Consider the following 26,221-nt stretch of genomic DNA (forward strand, 5'->3'; position numbering starts at 1 on the left):
CATCCAACAGGTCCACAGCAAAGACAAGAAGTATGTATGTAAAGTGTGCAGCCGAGTCTTCATGTCAGCAGCCAGCGTCGGAATCAAACACGGCTCCCGTCGTCACGGCGTCTGTGCCGACTGCTCTGGCCGGGGCATGGCCGCACTGCTGGACCACAACGGGGAGGTGGGTGGAGATATTTCTCCGGAGGAGGAGCTGTATCCCGGCGATCGTTTCCATGATGACCAGGCGGAGTGTGACGGCGATGGAGAGGGGGAGGAGGAGATGATGGTGGAAGGGGATGGAGAGATGATGGGAGAAGGGGAGGAAGAAGGAGGGAAGTGGAAGGACTCAGGGATGACCACTGAGGCACATGGAGCACTGGACAATGAGAAGGAGGAGAGTGACTCCTCGGCACAGGAAGGGGAGCAGCAGAATGGGAGTGAGAGGGACTTTGCCTGGATCTCCTAGAATCTGTCAGGCTCCTGTTAGTGGCTCATAAACCAATCTCTGAGGATCTCTTGCGATCTCTTGGGCAGAAAACACTGCTCTCTTTACCCATTCGTCCCACTGTGGGCAGGCCTTCCTTTGAATGGAAATGCTGTAGGGTGATGCGCGACAATGATCTAAAACCATTATGAGTATCACACTCAAATGCACACATGTACACACACGCCAGACACACACGCAGACAGATACACGCAGATACATACACTTAGGCTATTCTCAACCTTGACTGCCATAGTAGAAGAAGAGTGGTCAAGAGATGGCTCGAGTGCAAGGCTTTTTCTGCTTACCTCCTTTACTTCTGATGCAGTGTTTTTGTGTTTCTTTTTCTTGAGGGTTCAGGCCAGAGTCCAGTAGTTTTCTACTGTGCCACAACAGGAATCAACGAGGACGCTGCCAAGGACGTGGCCAATGCTAGACTGCAACTTTACTGCAACTTTGTATGTTTGCCATCACAATCACCATGGAAACCAAGGATCACTTACAGTGTAGGGAAAAAGCCAGGAGAGGGGGGAGGGAGAGGGGGTATCTTGGTCCCACCTTGGGTGTAATGCTTCTAGGGAAAGTGTCTCTCTGTGAGTGAAGGGAGAGTCTAAATCTATTGCAAAGCTACGTGTGTCAGAGGACCGGGCAGCCCAATGGCACATTGATGCAGAGTCCTACTGCCACAGACTTGCACTTTAATGACAACTGACTCCTATCAAAGCCCTGAACCCGTGGTTTACATTTTTGATCTGATCTTTACTTACCTAAACAACTCGGTGACCGCACCTACCTTTAAGGATATACTTTATGTCCTCTTGACTGTTATCACGATATGGAGATCACTGAATCTTTGTGCAGATTGCTGTTTAAATAGCCTATGCCTTTCAGTGGGGTCCTTAATCTTTTCTTCACTTAAGTTTACCACACGGTTTCTATCGATCCATTCCAACAGATACTGGAGATTTGAAAAATGTACATACGACTTTTGGAATTTTTAAAGGGGCGTTAAGTGTGTGTGAGACAAAGAGACGGAGAGAGACTGAAAAAGAGTTTCACGGTGTATGTAAGAGTCTTAAACCTCTTTATATACAAAGTGCACATCGGTGTCTGCTTCCCTGTTTGGAAAATCAACACAAGCACACAGTGGATCCACATGACCTACACTATTAACTCTTTCCGTCTCTCTCACTGTCTCTGGTTCAGTTTCTCTCACACTGGAGGTTATGATGATAGGACCTGAGAGCCAAGTCTCTCACAGCTAAGGAGGAGCTGCCTTTGTTTCAAAAAAAGTTTCTTTTTTTTTTTTTCTTTTTTTTTTTTTTTTTTTCCCTTGGTCATGTAATTCCAATCTCTGAACACAAAATATGCAGACTCTTTCCATGGTTTCGCTTTCTTTTGGTGATATATTTTCTCCGGCTTTGTAAGGTTAAAAGAAGAGGATTGAAATTGTTGCTTGAAATTCAGAGTTTGATATTTGTAGAGAGTGTAATATTAATTTGTTTTGTTTAACAGCTATTTATTGAAAAACCTGTTTGTGGATTCCTGAGTTTTGAGAAGTCATTCCCTCCTCTCTCGCTCTCTGTGTCGTGTGGAACAGGATGGGTGTTTGTATGCAAGAATGTTTGAGTGTCCAGTGTCCAAAAAAAAAAAGTCTATATTGATTTCTTAAGATTATTTCCATGTTTTTTGGCAAAGTTATTGACAATTCAAGTGAGGCAGATGACATGTCTTATTATGATTATCAGAACTATGATTACTGTCGTTGATGTTCCTATTATTAATTATTATTATTAAGTGCTGGATGCTAAGCTTTATTGTGTGTTCTTTTTTTGATATTTTATATCTTGTATAAGAAAAAAAGCTTTTATACTTTGCCTTGTTGTGGACAGCAAGCCATGGGGCTTTTATCAACCTTTTATTGTGCCAGTTTACGCTTTTTCTGTCGTATTTGCTTTTTTTACCAAGGGGGAAAACAACTTCACTGTCAAACTTCTCTGTTAGATATTGATTGCAACATATATTCAGCACACGCTTTTGCATCACTAATGTACACTAATTGATTAATATCGAACCAAAACCAATCTAGTACCTTGTATACATGAAGTGCTTTTGTTTCACAGTCTGTGTGTGCAGGTGCTTTTGGATTTATTGTTGTGGTTAACAGTTTTGTTGTTGGGTTGTTTTTATTTTTGAACCTGTCACTATTTGTCACAGTTTGGGAAAAAAAAAAAAAAAGTGCACATGTTATGGTATTATTGTGAATATGAAGGGCTGAGTGGAAGAACTGGCTAGCTTTTGAAGACTGCATCTTAATTTTTTTTTTTTTTTTTCTAGTTTCTACTGTCTCACGCCTTCGCATGACACACAATCAAGTAGAAATGCAGCATGCAGACCAAAGGCTGTCGAGTCTACATGCTGTATTTCTATCCGCCAGCATTTGACTGGCTTGAACTCTAGTTTCATTTACATAAAGGGAAAGTGAGCGCTGCAGTAGTAACTCTGGGAAACATTTTGTTGCCAGTGCTGGTCATACACATCAGGCCTCCTTGCTACAGGTGCCATGGACTGCACTTCCCATAAACCCCCACTGAGAAACTCAACATACATTGCGATTTGTGATGCTTTCTTCATGTCTGGCAATGTCTTTATTTTATTGGTATTATTTATTGTGTTTTTGTTTGATCCATTTATTAAATAGTTGTACTTTTTTGGGGTGAAAAAAGAAGAAAGACAATGGGGTAGGATTTTTATGAATGTCAATGGTGGGTGTGGAAGGAGCCCATGATTAGTGACAAATCTCTGTCCTGTGGTGCTGTTGCGGCCACTTGAGAGACGTCTGGATGTATGTGTGACTCCCCCGTTCCTGTGCTCTTCTCACAACCTGTACTGTATGTCTTCTTCCTCATACTGGGTTGTACTTCAGGAAAACGTCTGCCATCAACCCCTCAATATGTGCCTCAATGACATTTCACCTGTGTGCTTGTGAGAGTGCTTGTTTCTGAGAGACGACTGAATATTTGTATTGACGGAAAGAGATTACCGAGATGTGACTGATCCGATTAGAGATGCAAGATATTTGAGGGTAAAACTTCAAAGAGACAAATCATGATGGGCGACTAGATTCTCCTTCCCACCGTGTGTTGATGACCTTTTGTGCCCTGATTCTGTGGTCTTAACTGCATGCCTGTGTTCATTTTGTCATACCAAAGCGACGTCTTCGGCATCTGCACACAACTGTCTCATTCCACGATGCAAAACTGGAACTATTTGCTCTATTGCAGATGAATATGGGTATTCTTAGACGTGTACAAATTGCAATCCTCATTTAGCCTGTATAGCTTGATTCACACGTGCAAATCATGAAGCCATAGATATGGGTATATCTATATTATACTATATTTCAAAATTGGCGCTTTTTACTTTAGATTTTGTTCTTCTACTAAGAGTGATGTGTGTATACCTTCATATATATGAATTTATATTACTATTATATATTATTTATTTTCCTCTCTCAAGTTTCAGAGGGTCTTTAATTTGTAAAAGGTTGCCCTTGAAGCTTGAGGTTTGTTTATTTTCATTGGGAATATTGTTCAATATGATACTGACTTTATATTGATGATTATCATAAACCTGTGTTTGTAACAAAATGTGTTAAATAATCAAAAAAACCTGTCCTGTTTTTACACCTGTTTGTTTTGGGCAGATTTAAGTGCTCTTGTGCAGATATTTTTCGGTTGATAGTACTGATCACAAAACATTTTTACAGTCAACCATGAGCCTCCTGTTTTGATGTTGGGGCTGGCCCGCCGGCCGTCCAAGCCTCTTTCTAACTTCATGTTTAGTGGAAGAATTAGCTTGACTATTATTTGCAAAAACCAATCAGTCTCAATAAATTTTGAAATTGCTGCTGTAAAGAAGTGACCAATGTGTGCTGTGGATTTTTTTTTCTCATGCCTGATGGGACTGTTTTAAGAACTAGTGTTGTCATTACCACTGCAGCCCACAAGAGGTCAGAATAGACAAGTCAAAGAAAACAGAAATGAATCCAGTCTACAAACTTTCACTGCCACATTTCCTTATTTGGAATATTTTTCATTATAAACATCTCCTGAAGTGTTTTTTTCATCTACACATTAAAGTAAAAAAAAAAAAAAAAAAAAAACTGGCAGCAAGCTTCTTCCATTCAGGTTTATTTTCTTTCTGTCACATTACATCACATAGATCACATTATCAGCATCATACATGGTCATCCATCTTTCCAAGCACTAGTCATAGGCTTGACATTCACACAAATACTCTTTGAGTGCACCACTTCTCAGAAAGTGCTTCCTCCATGTGCGTGGGACTGCTGATGAAGACCAGAGGCTGAGCCCACACACAGGAGAAATCTTGCCCTCCAGTGAAGACCCCGAGGCTGATGTCATGTTTCCCTCAAAATGCTTTTAGTGCTGTGTGTGCGTGTGTGTGTGTGTGTGTTGGGCTGCAATGAGCATCTTAACATTTCGAGGAAAACAAACTAAATCAGCCTTGGGTTATCAGTTTCTGAAAGGGGAAATCTAACACATAAAACCCTTCAGTGTTGTATCTCCTAACAAGAAAACAAACAGGAAAAAAATTGAGCGATGCTAGACATGCAAAACAACCTAAAACTCAGCCAGACAATCAATCAATCATTCAACCAATCAATGAGAAAACAAAAATAAAGCAAAAGTCAGTTATCACACCGGCCAGTGTAAGGCTCAGTAAAAACACAACAGGAGAAACAAAAATGGTCATGAATTGAGAGATGTGACAGACAGAGGGTAAAAGCCTGGACAAACAATAAGAACACAGTAGAAGAAGCCGAAAAGTGGAGCTGCCATTGCAATGCATTACATTTGATTTGGAAGGAGATCTATTGGCTTTGCTGCTGCTGGTTTACACAGAAATGAAAACTGACATTCAAGAAAGCAGCACATAGATTTTGACATATTTGGAAAAAACAAAGGCTTTTTTTTTATGCACATTTGAAGGGTTTAGTTTAGCTTAATATACTGGGTAAAGGCTTGGGTGGGACCACAGTAAAGCTGGATAGCACAAGAACAGGAAATGGAAAAGGAGAAGGTGATCAGAGAAGAAACACTGTAGTGAAAAGGAAATGGGAAGGATATGTCTATTGGGAGACAGGTGGAAGACACTAAAAGCGTGCTGTCTGTTGGAATGTGCACGGCAGGTTAAGGATTCCCGCAAGGTTACAATTTTCATCATGACCAAAGGTCAAAGGTTATCCTGCCTAACAACATCTTAACGTCACAACCACAAACAACAACATCATCCATCACAACAACCACACACATTCAAAAAAAAAAAAAAAAAAATTACTATTTGGCAGGGAGAAAGACAAAAGACGGACAGCAACAGTGTGAGCAAGTTGCCCAGATGTCACCAAAAAGCTCAAGTTAGTTCTTGTTCCATTATAAAGCATCTCATTGCACAAAGTAAGATAGTAAAGCAATACTGCATGGTTGTGTTATGATTTAGCAGTGTGGCGACAGCTGTCAGTGAATGTTAAAAGATTTGGATACCAAAATCAGGATGCGCTATTGGTTCACTACAGGCAGTACAAACTAGCCAGCAAATATAACAACAGAAAAGACTTTTTTCTTTTTGTAGGTTTTTACATTCAACAAGTTTTGTTTTTCTCCCCTTTGCCTCTAAGCTACAATATACATTGAATCTTTTACGTGTTATGTTCACTATAGCTTCTCAATCGACTTTTTAAAAAATGAAAGAAAAATATTCTGAGCAACTGTACTGTAAAAAAGTTTCCTTTTCATATAACAGAGATACAACAACAACGAAAACAACAACAATATATGAAAAAGCCTCACGGTTCTCTTTTGTTGCATATGTACAAGAAAGCCCTGAAACTGCAAATCCATCTATATCGTCACTGCGCATCTCGCATCTGCTTTTCATCTACTGTCAATCTCCAGTTTCCCTGCACACCCATTCGGTCAACTTCAATCTCCATCTCTCTTTTTCTAGGTGAAAGTTTCAATTGTTGATCTGTTTCTCAAAAAAAAAAAAAAAAAAAAAAAAAATCACCAATAAAGTTCTCTTGTCTGAGATCTGTGCACAAGAGTGACTTTGTACCCAGAGTTCTTTCTGGCCACGATGACCCAAGCCGCACTCAGCCGAGCCAAGTCGAGCTGAGCCAAGCTCTTAATCACGCAGCCTGGGTCTTAATCATCACGGGCCAGTTTAGTGCAACTCGAGAGAAAAGAAAAAGGTGGAATAGTGGCCAACAACGAAAGGCACCTGTTAGCTTAACATGCGCTAACAGTCCCATTCACTGCCAGCAAAAGCACTGGCCTCTAACCCTGCTGGTGGAATCTAAAAGTGCTTACATAGAGGATGGAGAGAGAGAGAGAGAGTTGATGGGCTGCATTTGACACTTGATCTCTGACCAAACCAGAGATAACAGAATCAAAAGTGGTATCCAGCACTAATAACACTATCTACAGTTACCACCTCAGCTCAGTAAAATGTAAAGAAGCATGAACCTGTTTTGTTTTTTTTTTTGGTAGTTTTTTTTTTTTATTTAAGTAAAGAAAGCACAAAGATGAGCTTTACGGATTTAAAAAAAAGTGTGTACTGTGAAAAAACTCCAGGCAATTAAACGCTGTAAAGCATCTGCTATCAAGACGATAACGTGTAGCTGCTGACTGAGACCGGTGTTTTCCCATCACTGAGACAAGGCAGGTGTTGCTTTCAGTCCTTGGCACTCCTCCAAGGAAAGGCAAAGTGACTGACTACCCAAGTACCACACTGTACTTCCCAGTACCACACTTCTATGACTGCCAGCACCACTATGTTTAGTACAATAAATCTGACACAGAGAGAAAGACATTAACTGTCAAGATCACTTGCTAATAATGGGGGACCCCAGAGGTACAGGACCCCTATCCCTGACACCCCATTTATTCCATCGGGCAGTGACGACACCCTTCCCACCCCGTCGAAAAAAGAAAATCCTTTCACTTCAAAATTTGTGTATATAAAATGTCCATGTATAAAAACATGTCTTTGCGCAGTGCAACATAGTGCAATTTCATTAGGTCAGTATACCTTTTTCCTTTTTTATGTTCTTTTCATTGGCACTTTGTGAAGTTTCTGACCGGAAGAGGCCTGCCGACTGCTCTCGCAAGCTGAGAGAGAGGGAGGCCTAGCTTATCTGGGATGCCACTGGAATAAACACTTTACAGGCAGGATCAGTAATTTTCAAAACAATGTGGTGGTGTATAACAGGAAATGAATGAGATATTTAGAATGACTATTACAGCAAACATGTGTGCTTAATGTTTTTGCCCACTGACTTCAAGCCAGCAATGAACAAGCAGGCATCATCTCATCTTTCATCGAGAAGCGATAACTAGACACTTATAAGGTGGTATCGGCCGACAGCAAACACCACGAGTGACCCTGTGGTGACAGAGGACAGTGCAGATGTTTCTATGGCGACAGAGGTCTGAAGTCGCACTGATCCTCAGTCAAGGGGTCTGCTCAAAGTTGGCCTGCTCATACAGAAAAGGACAGGCACTCTGTGTGTGTGTGTGTGTGTGTGTGTGTGTGTGTGTGTGTGTGTGTGTGTGTGTGTGTGTGTGTGCGTGCGCATGTGATAAGTTACTATGGTGATCAGGACTGCCTCAAGAGTAGATGACACACAGCAGAATCTACATTCAAAAAGCTGCTGACAAACAGCATGAAGGTGAATCTCTTCAAAAAATATACATCTACTGTCATGACTCCGCGTCTGAGCGCACATCAGAAAAATACCTGTTCAGGGGCTTTTCTTTATCTGAATTGTGGGTTAGAGAGCGTCTTAAGTGGTACAGACTGTGAAGCACCATGAGGCAAATTTGTGATTTTGGGCTATATAAATAAATAAATAAATGGACTTGATTATATGGTTGGGTATGGGCAGCTGGTTATCATCTTAAACAGCCCCAATATTATCTTTTATCACAGTTATTTGAATCTGAAGTTTGACTGTGTCAACTCGCAGCAAGTTAATGACGACTGTATGTTATTAATGAGGGGAAAATTTTCAAGTTATATTCTTGTGGAAATTTTTCAATGCAGGAACCCTCCTGTGTTACAGAAGAGCATGTTTTGTAAATCTTTCTAGAAAAAAAAAGAGTTGTAAGATTACTTCTGATGTCTTAACATCTTTTCTTTCTTTGTTTGTTTTATATATATGACGACTAATAGAGATACAAAGCAAGTAACAAATTGGGTTTTAACATTAAATAGTGCTATTTTCATAGAATGGCCAATATTGCTGAACAAATATGACAGGGATATAATCAAAAAAATTAAAATTTCTACTTATCTAAAAATCTACCACCTATATTTCATCTAAAGCTTGGAAAACTTGGCCTGTAATTTACTATTACAGGCCTATTCTAAAAAGTACAACTCCACTTTGGTGCAATATTTTAAAACCTTGCTCCACCTACTTCCAGATAAATCAGTATAGTCGACCGCTAAGACCACTTACTTGATTTGATTCTTACTTTTCATATTCAAATGTCACACCAGAGTGAAAGATAATTCTAAAGGACTAAACAGAAAATCTAGTGAAAACACAGGAAAAAGTCTTGGTTCCTATGAAGTTAGGTTTGGTGTCTACAAATTGTTGAACTGCTGTTTAATGATAATTATTCCAAAGCCTAAAGACTGGTTAACGTCTCAATTTCAAATTGTGAGAAATGAAACAGAATGCCTGACTTCTTATCAGGCAGTGATTGTTGCGTTATGATCTCAATGTTATTTACCTACATACACAATTTACATCAGTCAGACTGTAAGTTGAAGTTTCAAAGGGCAGTTATCATTCGTGTTTCATTCATTGTGGTAAACAATCTCTTTAAGAACATGAGCTGTCAAAGGAAATAAATGAGCCTTTCTGCCTCAATTCACCTTAATAACAATGACAACCACAGAGCAAGAAAGACAATATTAAATGCTGTAATTCTGCTGATTGCACAGTGCAACTGCTAGTTGTTTAAGCAACTAATTGTTGAAAATAAACTCTATTTAAGAAATAGATATCCACTCTCTCAGTCATTCGCTGTGGTTACAGTGATACTCTAAGAATCGACTTATTTCTTCAAGGTGCATATCTCTAGGGTATAAGTAGGGAATAAGTATAGAAAAGAAGAGAGGGAAATATATTTCATATATTGTGTACATCTCTCTAAAATATTTTGGAAAGTCAAGGGAAAACTCTTTGTACCACTTGGTGTGAAGTTTTTGAGCATTTCTGCTAAATTACAAGTGTCGCTGGCTGTGCTGAATGTGATTGATGAACATGTTGTGAGATATGGAACAATGTGTGTTTAAATATACGGTCGATACCCAGTAAGGCTGCAGAAGACAGTGATGTTAGATTCGGTATTGATCTTACACCTAAGCTGTTAGTTGTAAGCAAACAGACTTTTTGCCTTTGGTAGGTTTGAAGTCCCTTAAACAGTGGCAATGAAAAACGGATATGCTACAGAGATCTTACCGAGCAAATCTGGTGTTAACCCTTAAACTTCCCAAGAGTTATTATCCACTCCGTAAACAGTAGTTTACATGACGCTCCTATAATGAACAACAGAGTATACCAAAAAGCTTATCTGTAGTCTTTAAACATTGTCTTGAGTTGAGGCTGTGAAAAAATGGCGAGTGAGAAACAAAAATCAAATCAGAAGGTTAAGAATCCAATTTAAATGTTTCTTTTTTTTTTTCCTTATTCATCAACAGAGTGAAAATGTCTCAGTCTTAGAAAAAGTCTCCAACCTGCATAAAGTTTTTTTTTCCTTGCTGATTTTCTTTTTTTTTTTTTTTTTTTTTTTAAACCCACCAGTTTTATTTTCTCTTTGTGTTTGGAAATGGAAAAGAGAGAAGGCAAAGCCCCTACTGGGCCAGAGGAAGCAGCACTGAGAGCTCCATGGTGAAGAACTCTCTCCTCATCTCCTCAGTGGAAGAGTCCACATCGCTGTCGCTCTGAGTGAGGAAGAGCTCATCTCACAGACGCGGGAAGGGGACTGGATTAGTCGGTGAATCTCTGACAGGCTTTTTTCCAGCGACAGGCTGTGCACCACATGTCTCTCTTCTCCATGCCGTACACCTTTCGGCACTTCTTTGCCTCCCCACGGGGTTTCCTTGGTAACAGCAGATGTGACAGTGTAAGGACATGCACAGAGACATCCAGGCGCCCAAACGGGCAAAAAAAAAACCACACACACACACACACACACACACACATATACATATTATATATATATATATATATATATACATACACACACACACACATACTTATATATATATATAAGTATGTATGTATGTATGTATGTATGTGTGTGTGTGTGTGTGTGTGTGTGTGTGTGTGTGTGTGTATATATATATATATATACATACATACATACATACATACAATGCACTCGCAGGCACCAAAATGTGTCCATGTGCACGTAAGTGCAGAGGTACACACACATACACATACAAAAGCACACAATAACAGAAGTGTTTCCTTTAAACAAGTGAAGTATTATCGAGCATAAACATGAATCAATACAGAGAAGCCATATTTGAAGACGTTGATGATTGCATGCAAATGATTTTTTTTTTTAATTTGAAGTGATATCTGATCTGATGTGAGTCAGCGCCATGAAGAGCAGTGCAGGGTGCTGGCAGTGCATAGTGCTTGTTGTGACTCAGGTTGGGCCTTATCAGAAAGTCAATAGAGGCCAGCTATTATTCAGAAATTTTAACATTAGAACAATGACATAAATTAGTGTCTCCATGTCCTTATTTTTTACATCCCATCAGCAAAAAACTACTAATTCGATTATTTCTTTGTTTAAAGGGTTAGAACAATTTATAACAATGCAACCAACTAGAATCACTCTGAAATGAACAACTGTTGAGTAAATTGATGTAACCGAGACATTGTGTAGTGATAACAGCGACTTGTTCGCATTTTTTTGCCACAAAGAGAAAATGACTTGTAGTAAATGAATGTGATATGAAAGGACAAAGAAAGATTCAAAAGAAAGAAACACAATTTGGCATTCATAATCTAGACTGCTGAATCATATGATCAAGATATAAAATATATTAACACAGTCCCATATATTTAATTCATAGAGATAACTACAGTAAAATTTCCCCCACTTCTTTGATTTAAACAGAATCATGAACAGAAAACTGCTGCTGCTTACCTGGTTCCTGGTATTGACTTAGCTGGTGGCGTTATTAAAGCATGGTTCTTGTTAACAGTGCTGTGTGTGTTGGCTGTTGGCTGTCGCTTTTCGCCAATGCTGACTGTTCGGACGTGAGTCACAGGCCCCTGCAAAAGTGAAAAGTCATCCTAAGCGCATTGTTCAATACAGTACTTGCACAGTGACGCCTCGCAGTGTCTGGTCTACTCTCCAAAATAAAAGAGAAGTCAGTTATCAGAAAGACAAAACATTTGTCCCTGTCAGAATAAACTACAAAAAGTCATAGTATTACTAGTTCAACTAACTGGTAAGAGTTTTTTAGCTGAACTAAAAAGCTGGCCTCAATTATTTTAGATTGCACATAATGGAATGTGCAAATGTTTTTTTCCTGTTTTTATTCATTGTCTTTTAGCCACCAAGCCAGCAGTGCATTTCTCTTAATATACTCATTACGGTTACATTTTCACTGTAACCAACACGGAAAGCACAGAGATCACAGAGACAGCTATGGTAAAAGCTGCAAACAAGTTAGGGATCAGTGTTGTTTTCTTTATGCAGCTTGAAATACTGTTGAACATGTTATGCTTTTAGACAGACATTGGAATTGGCCTCAGCCACTATTGTCATTTCTACGGAAAATTCTTTATTGCTTTTGATTAACCAGAGCCACAGTATAACTTTGTGGAGCACCGTGCTGATTTAACTTCAAAAAGCTTCCTATCTTTACAAGACAGGCACAAGTTATCACAATCACACGGATGACATCAAACTTTGCGTTGCTGTTGTTAGGACATGTATATCTTGAAGTTGTCTTTTTTTCTACATTTATCCCTGAAAAGGGGGTGTAGAGACATCAATCTGCACCTTCATCACCGACAAGCTGCACTATCCTGATGCTCTCCTTCCCAAACAGACGCACAGTTCAAAATCAATTCATATAAAATTCATCTGTACATGATCTATCTACAACCAGAAAAGATGGCATTACATACGCTTTTTGTGTCACTGCAGTGGTTGCCTGTCAGGTTTATTATTGATTTTAAGATCCTTTTATTGGTTTGTAAATATTTAAACAGTTCTATGCCTGAGTACGTCTGATGTGCTTTTAAGATACAGTATGTGCCTCCAAGATCCCCCCGGTCCTCTGACTGTCTCCTGACTGTTCCTGGAGCCCAGACTCTGATTCAAGTCAATGCTGCCTTCAACCATTATGGCTCCAGCCTTTAAAACAGCCCACTAGAGACACTGAGGATTTTACAGTGTAATATTATAAACTTGTTTTTACATAGTGCTTCAGTTTCTTTTAGTTTGACTCAGTTTTTACTTCATACTCACTTTTTAAATTTGTATTTCTATGCATTTGGTCTTGTACACATATCATAGAGACAGCACATACAGTCTAATGTTTGCAACAGTTATATGATGTTGTTAATGCATGCACATTTAGTTGGTTTTCTCTTCTTGATTATATGTAAAAGACTCTGAATAGCATCTTTGGATGAACTGTGCTATATACAGACAGACTGATGCCTTTCTATATTAAAAGATGACGGTATAGAGAAGCAGAGACAGTGAAAAACCAGAGGGACAAAAAGCTCAAATGGCTACAAGTGGAGAAACAGCAGCAAAGTAGTTAAGATTAAGATAAAAAGGCGTGAGACAAAGCCTCACTCACCGGGACGCCTTTGAAAATGACAGGAGGGGACTGCCACGACACACTGATGCCGTTCCCAGTCCCAGTTCCAGTTCCAGGCCCGGTCCCATTACCACTGCCTAACCCTGCCAGCTCAGGACCCACTGGGATACTCACTGGAGCAGTGGCCTGGAACATGGGCAACCACCCCACCGCAGCAAGGAAAGGACATGACAGAAACAAGGAGGGACAGGAAAAGTGCAGGAAGAAAACGACAGATAGCACAGAAAAAAGATATCATATAATTAGTGGGGAAGGTATTTCTCCACCTCTTAATCTGAAATGTGCCTTCATATCATGATTATGAACCAAGATCAAAACTGCTTAAAACAGAAATTTGTATATTACATAACTCATAAATTTTGATAGTTTTACAGTTATAGTTCAACAATACTGGCAGGCATTTGTGGGATATGGCACAAAACAGTTTTTAAGAGAGAATAAAGAATAGCAGAGAGAACATAAAGTTAGCAGTAATAATTAGAGAGAGTATGAGTATGGGCCATAGAGAAAATGAAACATCAGCAATTTCACTGCATATGCATAACGCAAGTCTACTTTTGTGTGCATTTGGCGTTGTCATGGCAAAGTTCAATACTGCCTCCCACCACTGAGAAGGACTGCATTCAATATTGAATATTTTAAAGATTTATACTTTAACTAAATAAGTTCTTCCAACTGAAAACATTTCATTTTTACTTCCAAGGGCAAACAAGTGAGGGGTGCACATGAATTGGTTATGTTTAGAAGAGCAGGAAGAAAAGGAAGAAGGATGAGCAGAAGACGAAGAAGGACGCATAGATATCCAAAGTTGCTACAAAGCTGTTCACATTAAGTGTTGCAAGCATGAATATAAGGATAATTAAATCTCATGACTAAAAGTTTTCTGGCTTCATTGTTCATGTGAACTTATGTTAATATTTGCAAGAAAGTTTTTCCCTTTCTCTCCCTGATACATATATACTCCCACACTAGTGTAGGAGTTAAGTAATTCACCCTGACCTCTGTGCTTTTTGCTACACTGATCTCAAAAACTGCCTCTGCAAATTCCATACAATAGAAAACTGGAAAACTCTGTGGCTCGGTAACATATGTACTGCTTCATGTTTTTCCTTGTTTTCAACTGTATTGCATTAGGATGTGTTTATTTATAGAAATTCATTTTAGTAGTGTAAGTATTTGTCCAAAACCTGTCTGGTGGCGTGTGTGACTTACCTGGTAGGCATGGTCAGTGCGGATGTGGCAGAGCGTGGAGGGAGCTGACTGACTGAGCAGTGTCGGGGCATGGCTCTGTGAGCCATTCATGTTGATGTGTTCGGAGTGAGGGACATCGGTGAGTGGTGGCGGGAAGACGGGTGGAGGACCAGCCGTGGTGGGGGAGGTGGGTGTGAGGCTGGACAAGCCCTCTGTTAAGCTGTCCATGTTGACCTCAATCTCTGAGTAGTAAAAGTCCTCCTCTCCATCACTGTAGTCCGAGTCGCTGTTTCGCCTGCAGGAGAGAAACAGCAACTGAATAAAAACTACACATCCCCAACTTAAGATTGTTTCAACTCTATTTTATCTTCAGGCCTCTTAAAATTTGGGCCAAGCATCTTTTGAAGACTATGATGCTAAATGCAGCTCTTCTGTTATTGTACTTGTTGCTTGCTAATTCCTCTGACCACAGTGTTACAGTTACAGCAATTACACTCTGTTGGCCACTCACGCTATAAATGTCAGGTATCATAAACTTTTCCGAATATCTTGCTACAGCATCTTTAAAGACCACATCTTTATGTAAGCAATACCAGTGTATCTTAAGAACTGAGATATTGTTTTTCCCTTTCATTTCAAATCTATAAGCATGAATGCCAGAAAGTGCTAAGCACTTACTTTACGGTACGAGCCTGAAATAATTCCACTCACTGCTCTCTAATCTGCAATCACCAATTTGGTGGCTCAGGTCCACGATTTCAAATGATCTCATTCTTCCGAGGTGCATTAGCCTAAGAGTTGTTGCCTGTGCTACAGGTAGGATGAGTAGGCCTATGATATATTGCCAAGGCCATCTAGTACATTGTGTTCATCTGTTAGTAACTGACATTTCTACGAAAATTAAAAACAAGTTTTAAGTTTTTTTGTCTTCATTGTGATAAGGACAGTGACAGGAGAGACAGAAGAGCATAATGAACAGATTCTCAAAATATTAAGATCATTTTGAAATACTGACTTGGGACCACAGTGGTCATGAAAGATGCCAATATCTTTGTCTGTGATGTTCCATTTTACTAAAGTACCAGACCATTCTGCAAACATAAGCACTCTTCCCAACAGCAGGGGGCAGTGAAAGCCAGTGTGCTGCAGAGCCCCTCAGACAAACAGGCTGCTGATGTGTAGACGCCTTTTCCTTCAAAAACTGTATGAGGTGCAGCTAACGCATGAAGTAACAGTACGACTCTGTCTCTCTGTGTATCGAGTAATAGATGAGCAGAAAATGATCATAATTACTAAATTCTTCCTGACAATACTATACTATACCATACTATACTATTCAAACTCAAAGATATTACTGCTTTGTATTTCCCTGAGTGACAAATGCATCATTTTATTTTATGCCAAATGTACCTGCTGGGTAAAAGCAGTAAATGTTATCTACAGCTTTTATTAATAGGAGCCTCACAATATGACTTATTTTTGATAAAAATGCCCCAAATATGATACAATGTGCACGTGTGGAATACAGGTGACACACAAGCTCAAGCTAGTCAGGTGTTAAGACAGCCAGGTGGACAGCATCCAAGTTGTGACAAGTCAGATGTGCATCGCTTTTCTTGTCTTACCACACTATTTAGATCTGCTTGGACACTGTTACCCTGAAGCTGCAGAGCAAGGATTACTAAATTGACACCTACACAGTGAAGGTCCCTAATCAAACAAACAGACACCATAGGTATCACTGTCCACATAAGCAAAAAGGATACTAAAAAAAGAATAAATAAAACATAATAAATATATGTGTGTGTATCTGTGGGTGTGGGTAGGGGTTTGAGCTAAGACACTAGGCAGCATCTGAGACTTTATGAGGAAAGAAATAAAGACTAATACAGCAAACCTAAAATATTCTAATTCAATATCCATGTTTATTAAAGATTTAAGAGCTTATCTATAAAACATGTAAAAAAAAAATGGAGCACATATTTGATCAAAGGCCCCTACAAATGGGACTGTTAATCCCAAGACACGATATCTGTGTTTTTGGTTTTCTAGTGATGAATAACAACTCACCCCAGGTGGACGGTGCGGATGTGTCGCTGGATCCCTGAGGAGGTGCTGAGGACCTTTTCACAGTTCTTCCACAAGCACTTAAACATCACCTTCATGGAGTTCTGAAAGAGACATTCAGCCCAAAACCAACATGAGCCAGGTGACGACAGTTTAATGTCTCACAGAAACAGTGTCACAAATTTTAAACAATAAATAAATTAGACACTAACTGATGTCCACTTCGCAATCCATGCAATTATGCTATCACATCTGTCTTTGGTTTAGCACTTTGGTTTTGAATCACTTTCTCAGCAATAAAATAAAAAAAAAAAAGATCAGCTGTCAGCCGTGGTAGAAACTGATAAAACTAAACATATTATCTGCAGAACACTCATAAGTATTTAAAAGAAACAGAGAATTACGTAGCATGTGGTCTCATGTTCTTCTGTGTAATTCTCACTGGCAAACTCAATAGAAAGGCCTTCGTGGGGGATTGAGTGCCACTCTACAAGGGGCAAAACACTACACCTCATTAGAAAGCTATTAGAACAGCGAGCCTATAAAAATAGAAACCTGATATGTGACAAGTTCAGACACAAACGGAGTAAAAGAGAAAGAGAGAAACAGAAAAAGACAGGGACAGGGAGAAGACAATGAAACAGTATCCTTCTCTGTCTACCTCACAGTACTTTCATGTTCACTGACAGAATGATGAGCAAAATAAATATACTATTGTGATCTCCTCCTGCTGCATGCTGTGGGCTGGTGGAGATGTACTGCAGCGGAAATAGTCTGGTGTTAGGTGCAGTCTGGGGGTGCCCCCCCTAAAGACTAACACAACATACAGTACATGTACTAAATATAAGAACTTCCCCACGTAAACAGAGACAGGCACAAAAGCACACCTGTGACCTATTTTTAACCTCTGATCATTAAAAGTAGCATTTGAAAATGCTTTGCTTATCATATCTGATTTTACATTAAACCAAGAATAACCCTCCATGGTTCATAAGCCAAGAGGGGATGGATGGATGGATGGAGTGGGAGTTTTTTTATCTCAATTCATTTTCTCTTCCACACATCAGGGGTTGGCAGCTGTCCCGTGAGCAGGCAGGGACCTGCATCACTGCTAATGAAAGACAGTGGGTGTGTACGCTCATTACCTTTTAACAGCCTTTGGAGAAAGAAGGGCAAGAAAAAAAGGGAGGGAGAGAGCAGGAGAGATAGAAAGAGGGAAACAAAGCAAGAGAAGTCAGAGTAGAACAGTTTTTTATCAATGGTTATGTTAACTCTCCTACACTACTATTCCTCTGAACTATTTCTCACTGATTATCACTCCCTTTCATTGCATTTGACACCAACATAATATGAAACTAATTGAGTGGTGCTGACCATATGCACGTGCCCTACCATGCAGTTTGAAACAACCCTCCTAATAAAAATTACACAGCAAAGCTAGTTTATAATCCTACAAACAATCACAAATCACTTAATTCCCTAAGCGTTTTTCTTGCATCTTAACACTGTTACAGTAAAACTGATGATTGCAATGTTTAATAATCCTCTTAACTCACTGCCTGCACAAAATCAAACTACAATCCAATGGGGCAGCTGCTCATAGAAGGTTTAGACCTCTGGGTCTGGCGCCAGCTATATCACAACACAAGGCAAGTTAGCTCACACTTCAGCCCTTTTCCTCACAACTTGTGTGTCTATTCCTCCCAGTTTCATCCTACTTCATTTCCTGTCCGCTTATCTATGGTACGGCATAGGTCTCTGGCAGCATCGTCCTTGGAGTCTTTATGGTTTCATATATTCAGCAGCTCAATAATCTTCACTGCTGCCCCACTCCAGGGAGGTTGAATTGCAAACTCCCACATATTGTACAGTATATGAGCTCTCCTCTGTCACTCTATGGCCAGAGGATATATTGAGATTCATTTCTCCTCCCGTTGCTACCTTGAGCATCAATGCTTCTTTCCTCCTCTACACACTCTGACTATCCTCATTTTCATGCATCCATGGAACCCTTTGTTGCTTTCTGCTGATCATCCCTCCCCCGTCTGCCTCCTCTCCTTCGTTCTTAATAAAACTTCCCACCTCTCCCCTTGAAAAGGCTGAAAGGGGGATAGAAAGCTTCCTGACAGTGAAAAACACTTTGACGTTCTGGACTGTTGCTCTGGTAAAAAAAAAAAAATGAGAGGGGGAGAAGTGAAAGAGAGAACATAATCCATCTTCCACACAAGCAGAGAGTGACGAGCCACATGTCAGAGGCTGTTAAACTGCACGGTGCTTACATTTTCTGAATTTTTCTAGTGGGTTTTCCAAAGTCTCTCCTTGAAACTGTGGCCCTCAAGTATTGCTCAGTGTGTCCTAACCTTTGTTTTTAGTCATAAGTGGAGTGGACAGCATGTAGGGCTGCTGTGATAACCACAAAACCACAGTTGTGTCAAGCAACCCACAGAGTCAAGAAACTGTATGGTGACTGTAGATGTAAACTTTTCTTCTCGTTTGAATCACACAATAAAAGTCTATTAAAGCATTAGGACGATAATTGGTCACATCTAGAAATGTTGATTTTGACTTTTTCACCTTTTCTCTTCCATCATTAATTCAATCCATACATGGTGATCCTAAAAATATACTTAATATGCACAGGAAATGACACATGGTATTGCACTGTTTTGTGCCAAATGTTGACAAAATCCAGAAAGAATAGGTTGCCAGGTTAAAAGTACAACATTACTTATACTGCATTCACAGGATGCTGAATTAACCTAATAGCAGATACTGGCTGGGGACAAAATTATTTAAATTAGCTTCCTATGGGATATGACAAACAGAAATTTTGGAATTTCCAATATATGAAGATAAATAAATAAAAAATACAACTGACCATTTGAATAGCAAAATTCACCGTTACAATATATGACCCTGGACATGACATCAACATCACATCAGACACCCATCCTTACCTTTCGTTTCCGAGGTATGGGGTCCTCAAACATGAAGTGCGTGCTCTCTGTGACATCCTCGCTGACATCATCACCCTGGGACGAGAGCAGGAAGTTCTTGTTGGTATCGTTGGACAGAGGTGGGGACGGTGTGGAGGGCACCGATTGGTCGCTGGCATCCCAGCTCCAGTTTCCGCTGGTGGAACTGCTGTAGCTAGCTGACAGCACTTCTTTCCAAGCCCTGTTGGCTGGCTCTGGGACTGCAGTTTAAAGAATACACACGGTTGACTTCAGATTAAATGCAACACAATCCTACCTCTGAAATGGAAATAAATATCTCTACAGCACACACAGTTTGATTTGTACATTCTAATATCTGTAATACCTTACATATAGTAGATATTTTCGTAACATTTTGCATTAAGCTATATTGAGCTCTGCTGATTAAGCCCAACACATCTTTAATTTCCTGGACTGGTAATGTACTATTTGTAAGTCTTGTCTATACAATTTGGTTTATTCATAAATCCAATAATCCTTAACCTGTAAGACTATAATAATCACACTTGCTTGATCTGACTTTTACTGAGGCAAAACATGTAATAATAAAAAAATAAAATAAAACAAAACTGGAACTTCAACAGAGTAATCCACATCATATACACTGGGGATTAATTTATACCAACCAATAACTATCCTATAGAACGGAGTTGAATCTGAGTTCAAATGAATATGTTTGTGTATGAGGATTACTGTACTACTTCACAGAATTACTTAAGCCCTAGAGCAAACCATGTGACAACTTTTAATGTCAAGTTACACAAATCACACAAAAGCCATTTCGATGTTTAAGCATCATAAGGAGTGTCAAGGGAGGCATAGAGTGAGTTGTGCTAATAGCTTGGATGCATGGAACATTTGCCCAAACTCCCAATGTGCACACACATGCAGACATTTTCATGAGGCCTGACCAAACTATGATGAATCAAGTATGTAAACTAACATCCTCTCTCTGCAACACTTTGTATTAAATAAATCTTTCATTAGCTTAGCTCCTCCCAAACCCACACCATCCTCTGACAAGATCTGAAGACTACCGAACTCTACAATAAAAACTTACATTGCTATAGATTTATTTGTACATTGTCACAGTACAGCCGTGTAAGACAGGGTGCCTGACAGGGTACTGAGAGCAAAAACAATAGCTTTAGTTTAATGTTGTGTTAAAAAAAATAAAAAAGCTGACAGGACTTTGACCATCTGGTGGGGTTGGCATGGTGATGGCAACCACAGTAATACTTGAAACAGCAAAAGGAGCTATGGTGATATGGTCAAGGCTGAACAGTTGGCAATAAGCACTTGGTTTGGGTAAACATGTATGCAAACAAAGATAAGGAAATAGTGATAAAAATATTTTAAAACTCCTTTCCATTGGATGAATAATGGTTAGCACATAAATGACTAAGTATCTCAGTCTATGTCAGGTTAAACTAACATCAAGTGATTTCTGATGAGTATCCCTTTCCACTGTCACCATCTTCACCTAACTGACAGTGAGTAACCGTTGGCATGATTTAAAGTCAGTGTCCTTGATTTGTTTAATACAGCTGATGAATCTGTATTTGATGGAGTAGCTTCTGCTGAAGGTACAGCAAGGGCAAGGTTAAATGCAGCTGACACTGAGGCAGTGGCGTTACCTGTGGATGCAGAGGAAGGGTAGAGCACCAAAGGGGATGTGGACAGTGAGGTCAGGACGGTGGCAGCCATCACCTCCTTATCAGCATGACCTGAGGGCTTCCTGCAAAAAACATAAAAATGGATTGACCACACAACACAAATCAAACTTAAGGCATCCTCTGTAAAATAATTTGTTGTTTTCATTGTTTATCTGAGTAATGGAAAATGGTTTATAAGAAGAAGCCTGGCCTTGTCCCAAGAGAAAACTTCAAATCCCTGTAGCCCCCAAAAATATCAAGAAATTTGAGATAGCTAATAAATCCAACAAAAGAAGTAGCCAGTGCACAGAGACACATGATTATGTGAACAGTAAATCTGGGGGAACTTACTGTTTCTGTGTACGTTTGCGTATGTGCATGTGTGTGCATGAAGATGTAATGGAAAGACTCTAGAGAGAAAGAGTTTTGTGGTGTGTTTCTGCACGGCTTTTGCAACGTTGCTTTGAGAGAGGGAGAGATGCTTGTTCCTCCCTTCCTGCTCAGTAAACTCCGTGCTGAGCAGTCCACCCTCAGCTTAAACCTTATTTACACTGCCCAATTGAACTGGCAATGTGCACATACACACAGTGCACATATACATGCACAGTGAGCTCAAACAGTATGCCTTGGCATCCTGTATTATAATAAAACTGTGACACGGCACAACAGTAATTTGTTCAATCCTGCAATGAAGCACAAATGTTATTCACCCAGTCTATTCTATGTTGCACTCCTCACCTCTATTTCTGTTGTCCTTGAAAGTGAAATATGGGGGAAATAATTCAGTGTAGGGCCAAGAACTCACCAACAGATTTGTGCACACTTGCACACACATAAAATTCTCATGTAAAATCCCAAAACTCCATACAATGTGGTGAGTAGCTACATACTGTATGTAATATACAATCCCAGATGCTGTGAAATGTTCACATATGAATGCACACACTAACACACATGTACTAACACAAAGCAGACAAACACTCATACACAGACAGACAAAGATACACATGGTCTGCAGCTTTAAGAGGTCTTTGTCCCGCCCCCAGACTTCTCCACTACACAACCAGAGTAAACTGGTTTGAGGCTTTCTCTCAGCCAAGCCCTAAGCCCTGGCAGAGATCCACTCTGAGTCTCAGTGCACACGCACACACATACTCAACACAAAAACTCCACTCTTGTGTCCACAAGCACGTACAAAAGTACACTTTAAATGAGCAAGCGTACATGTACTTGCACACACAGATTAGAAATGACTAGATTTAAAAACATTGTATGACACAGAAAAAGTTCGGAAAGTCTCAGCTCCCAGGTTGATGAGAATTTGTTAGATGTAGAGGAATGTGCGAGATAGGAAGGAATCTGAACACTCCACACTGATGTTCACACGAGTTTATATGTGTGTGTGTGTGTGTGTGTGTGTGTGTGTGTTCTGAATACAATGCAGGCGGTTGACAAAACAGTTGTGTCTAATTATAAAATACCAACATGGAGAGAATCACAGTATGCAAAGAATAATATCCACACAGCTAAGACAGAAGACATACCCAGAGAAGACACTGGTAATACACATATGCACAACACACATACACATGCATAAACACACACACACAATCTGGACGAGAGATAAAGAGATAACAAGATTAGCCGTGTCCTGTTTCAGTCATTAGCCTTGTTTTCAGCACTAAACAGGGTCAACCAGGGACAGGCGTTTGATTTATGGACGTCTGTCTATTTTAATAACATTTTTCTGCTATTTTTCTCATTTTGTTGCCAATATGGACAACATGTTATCAGCTTCACTCTGGAGATAAAGAAATGGTGTTTTTAACTCTACAAAACGTGCGTTCGGAGTCCTGGTAAAGTCCCGTTGAGTCTGCCTATTGTGTTGAAAGTGGTATTCTTATAGCATACCACTCACAGTCATGCATGTGTGTGTGTTTTTGGTGTGTGTCTTTGGTCATGTGTGTGTATTAGTGAGACAGACATGCTAACTGCAAGCAAGCCTAAGGAAAGCGAGCCTATTAGTTGTTTCCAGAGCTAATTCAAACTTTGATATCTCTCTCTCTCTCGCACACACACATGCACGCACACACACAGATACCAACACACACCAGACCCCATTAATACCCACGACCCCACCCCCTAACCCCCCTACCCTGCCTGATTTCCTGACATTGAGCTTTTTCCTTCCTCTGCTTCCCGGCAGAACGTTGGTATTCTACCGCAGTGTCATTACATCTGGTGCGGGTGTTTGTGTGTGTCTGTGTGTGCATGTGCTAAGCAATAGATACAATAAACACTAATGGCATGTTGAAGACACTCTTTTCTCAGGGGGCCAATTGCTGATTGACTCTTACTCATGCTGACAGTGGTGAAGCTAATCTACTAACCCTATCAGACTGGCTTTGATATCAATGTTTATACCAAGTAAGAAGCAGATGGGTGCCACATTCTGCCATCATAAAACCAGCTCACACAGATAACAGCCCCGTCATTCCTGTTCACTGCTTACTCTGATGAACACATCAGTGCCTGCAGATACTGTAAATGCCACGGTCCTCTACTCTCTCTATCACTTGTTGTCTGCCTAGAGCCATTAAACTGGGTGGGAGTGGGGGGCAGAATAAAAAGTGACTGCATCACAGTAAATCTGTCTGCATCTTCTTATGCAAAGCTTTATTTTGAAACAAGTTAAACTGGGGATACCTTTATTTAGCATCCAGAAAGAAGGCCAGAGACAGAGATCGCTGTCAACAAAGTTGGTCTGTGTGTGTGTGTATGTGTGTTTTAGGGGAAGGATGTCTTAGGGTTTCTTGGTTTTTGACTCCTCAAATTTAGATGTTTACAGGAACCTTTCAGTCCACCCATGGTACATTTATTGCATGCAGTAAATTTAGTGATGACATGATAAACATAACAGTCCTCCCCCATATATGCAGATGAACATGTGTAAGCACATATACACACTGTGTGGTAACTGAGGAACGTAAAGTAGAGTAGTGACACCATTCATACTTTCAGCTGTCAAATTTACATGCCATGTCACTGACAAACATGTGTTTTATGAGACAGGTACTATCCCTCAATGGGAAAGCCCCGTTGTACTCCGCAAGTGTATGTGTATGTGTGTGTGTGTGTGTGTGTGTGTGTGTGTGTGTGTGTGTGTGTGTGTGTGTGTGTGCGCGCGTGTATGTATGTGTGGTACGAGCATTTGTTGATGCTTCTGCTTGGAGCATTCTGCATACTTAAATACAAGCAAAAAAAACCAAAACCATACACTCACTCATGGGGCGGGCACGCACGCACGCACGCACGCGCGCGCGCGCGCGCGCGCGCACACACACACACACACACACACACACACACACACACACACACACACACACACACACACACACACACACACACACACACACACACACACCTTCCTCCCTCAACTTGTATTGGCCTTGCCTGAGCCAAGAACCCTCCCCTCAGGCAGCAGCACAACACATGGGCCAGCTTAAGTCAACAAGCCAGGCCCAGGCATGGGGGGGGGGGAGAGAGAGAGAGAGAGAGAGAGAGAGAGAGAGAGAGAGAGAGAGAGAGAGAGAGAGACTACCAATTTGAGTCAAGATACAAGTATTAGCAAAAAGCCCAAAGAGTAGAAAGGGGGAAAGTCACATATGTCCAAGTATGTGTGTGTCTGTGTATTGTGTGCATTAAAGGTTAAGCTTTGTTGACCACTATTTCATCCAGGGTACAAAAAATCAAACTGGTCCAGACTCAGACTGAGCATTTTTGTGGGATGATTCTCAGGGTTCAATTTTTATAACTTGAATACTAGAGACTTCCAACAGTAGATTTCCACGCCAGGTCCTAAGAAGACACTTGGACTTTGATACTGCAAATGGTGATATGATGCCTCCGTGTTGCTGTTTGGCACCAACCCCACCCAGTACTATAGTGGGCTCTCTGCTGTTGTTGGGGAGACGACAGGGCCTTCCCTCTATATTTAACACAGCACCTCTGCTCTAGTTACCAGCCCAGTAGAAGTCCCCTGGATCTGCCTGTTTATAGCACATACTGCATTCAGTAAGAGCCCACTTAAGATCCAGACCAACTACCACAAAATACACACAGCAATTTTGAAAACACAGCCACTGAGACTGCACACACAAATAAAAACTTGACATGTTCATCAGTAGTGTATTGACCTTCCTCCGATAGATTTTTCCATCTGTTTTTCTGCTGAAACTAATCTAATCACTCCCCGCTCTGCATGTGTATTCCACCTGTTTGGCAAAACCAAGACAATGTTTACCAGAACATGACTTCCCACAGCCTCCCTCTTACACACAGCTTTTGCTGTCTGTCAAAGAGCAAACTATGAACATTTTACAGCAACCCTCAAAATCTGTGAGTACAGTGTGTAATTGTTTCATTTTGAAGAGACAGATTTTGGTTGAAGTGTCACTTCAAAACCTGGACAACACAATACAGGTCTATCTTGTTTACCAGGGGAAAAAACTGTCTCACAGACTGCTTGGAAGAAACCAGTTTTAGAAGGTCAAGAGAAAGGAGGAAGACAGTGTGGAAGGGGTTGGGCAGTAGTATCTGTAGATTTCATTGTTTTGAGTTGGCTGACCACAAAGCTTATCCATTTTATATCAGGATGATTCAAAGCTGTGTCGAGTTTAATATGGTGGGTCTAGTTTTCACTTGGGTTGTACACTGCCAATAATCTCTGCTCTCCCCCTGAGCCCTGGAAGTGGTCGCTTTAAATAGCACTCATCCATCCAATATGTGATCATCATGATCCCCAAAAGAGGCATCAGGGTGTATTTATGTGTCTCTGTATGAACTGTATGCATATGCATGTGTGCCAGGTTCTTGAAATCCAAAGCGGC

General features: G+C 40.3%; 2 protein-coding genes across 3 annotated transcripts in view; one reads left to right on the forward strand and one right to left on the reverse strand.

Moving 5' to 3' along the window:
- zbtb46 (zinc finger and BTB domain containing 46) overlaps positions 1–10,462 on the forward strand; it is a 66,269-nt gene extending 55,807 nt beyond the window's left edge. Inside the window, exon 9 of the mRNA XM_071476484.1 lies at positions 11–10,462. Within this exon, the coding sequence (XP_071332585.1) occupies positions 11–451 (441 nt within the window). The 3' untranslated portion in view covers positions 452–10,462. The remainder of the gene's footprint in view (positions 1–10) is intronic.
- The window catches only part of slc2a4rg (SLC2A4 regulator), a 33,160-nt gene continuing 17,267 nt past the window's right edge, over positions 10,329–26,221 (reverse strand). Inside the window, exons 3-9 of one of the 2 annotated variants that reach the window (XM_071476488.1) lie at positions 21,315–21,415; positions 19,639–19,877; positions 16,685–16,785; positions 14,636–14,909; positions 13,403–13,549; positions 11,728–11,855; positions 10,329–10,665 (exon numbers count right to left, since the gene is read on the reverse strand). In XM_071476488.1, coding sequence (XP_071332589.1) covers positions 10,554–10,665; positions 11,728–11,855; positions 13,403–13,549; positions 14,636–14,909; positions 16,685–16,785; positions 19,639–19,877; positions 21,315–21,415 — 1,102 coding nt within the window. In that variant the 3' untranslated portion in view covers positions 10,329–10,553. The remainder of the gene's footprint in view (positions 10,666–11,727; positions 11,856–13,402; positions 13,550–14,635; positions 14,910–16,684; positions 16,786–19,638; positions 19,878–21,314; positions 21,416–26,221) is intronic. The other variant, XM_071476489.1, reaches the window with a different exon arrangement.

This window comes from Trachinotus anak, unplaced genomic scaffold (genome assembly GCF_046630095.1).
Source record: "Trachinotus anak isolate AG129_WGS33_773 ecotype Australia unplaced genomic scaffold, CSIRO_AGI_Tana_v1 ptg000004l, whole genome shotgun sequence".
Taxonomy (NCBI): Eukaryota; Metazoa; Chordata; class Actinopteri; order Carangiformes; family Carangidae; genus Trachinotus; species Trachinotus anak.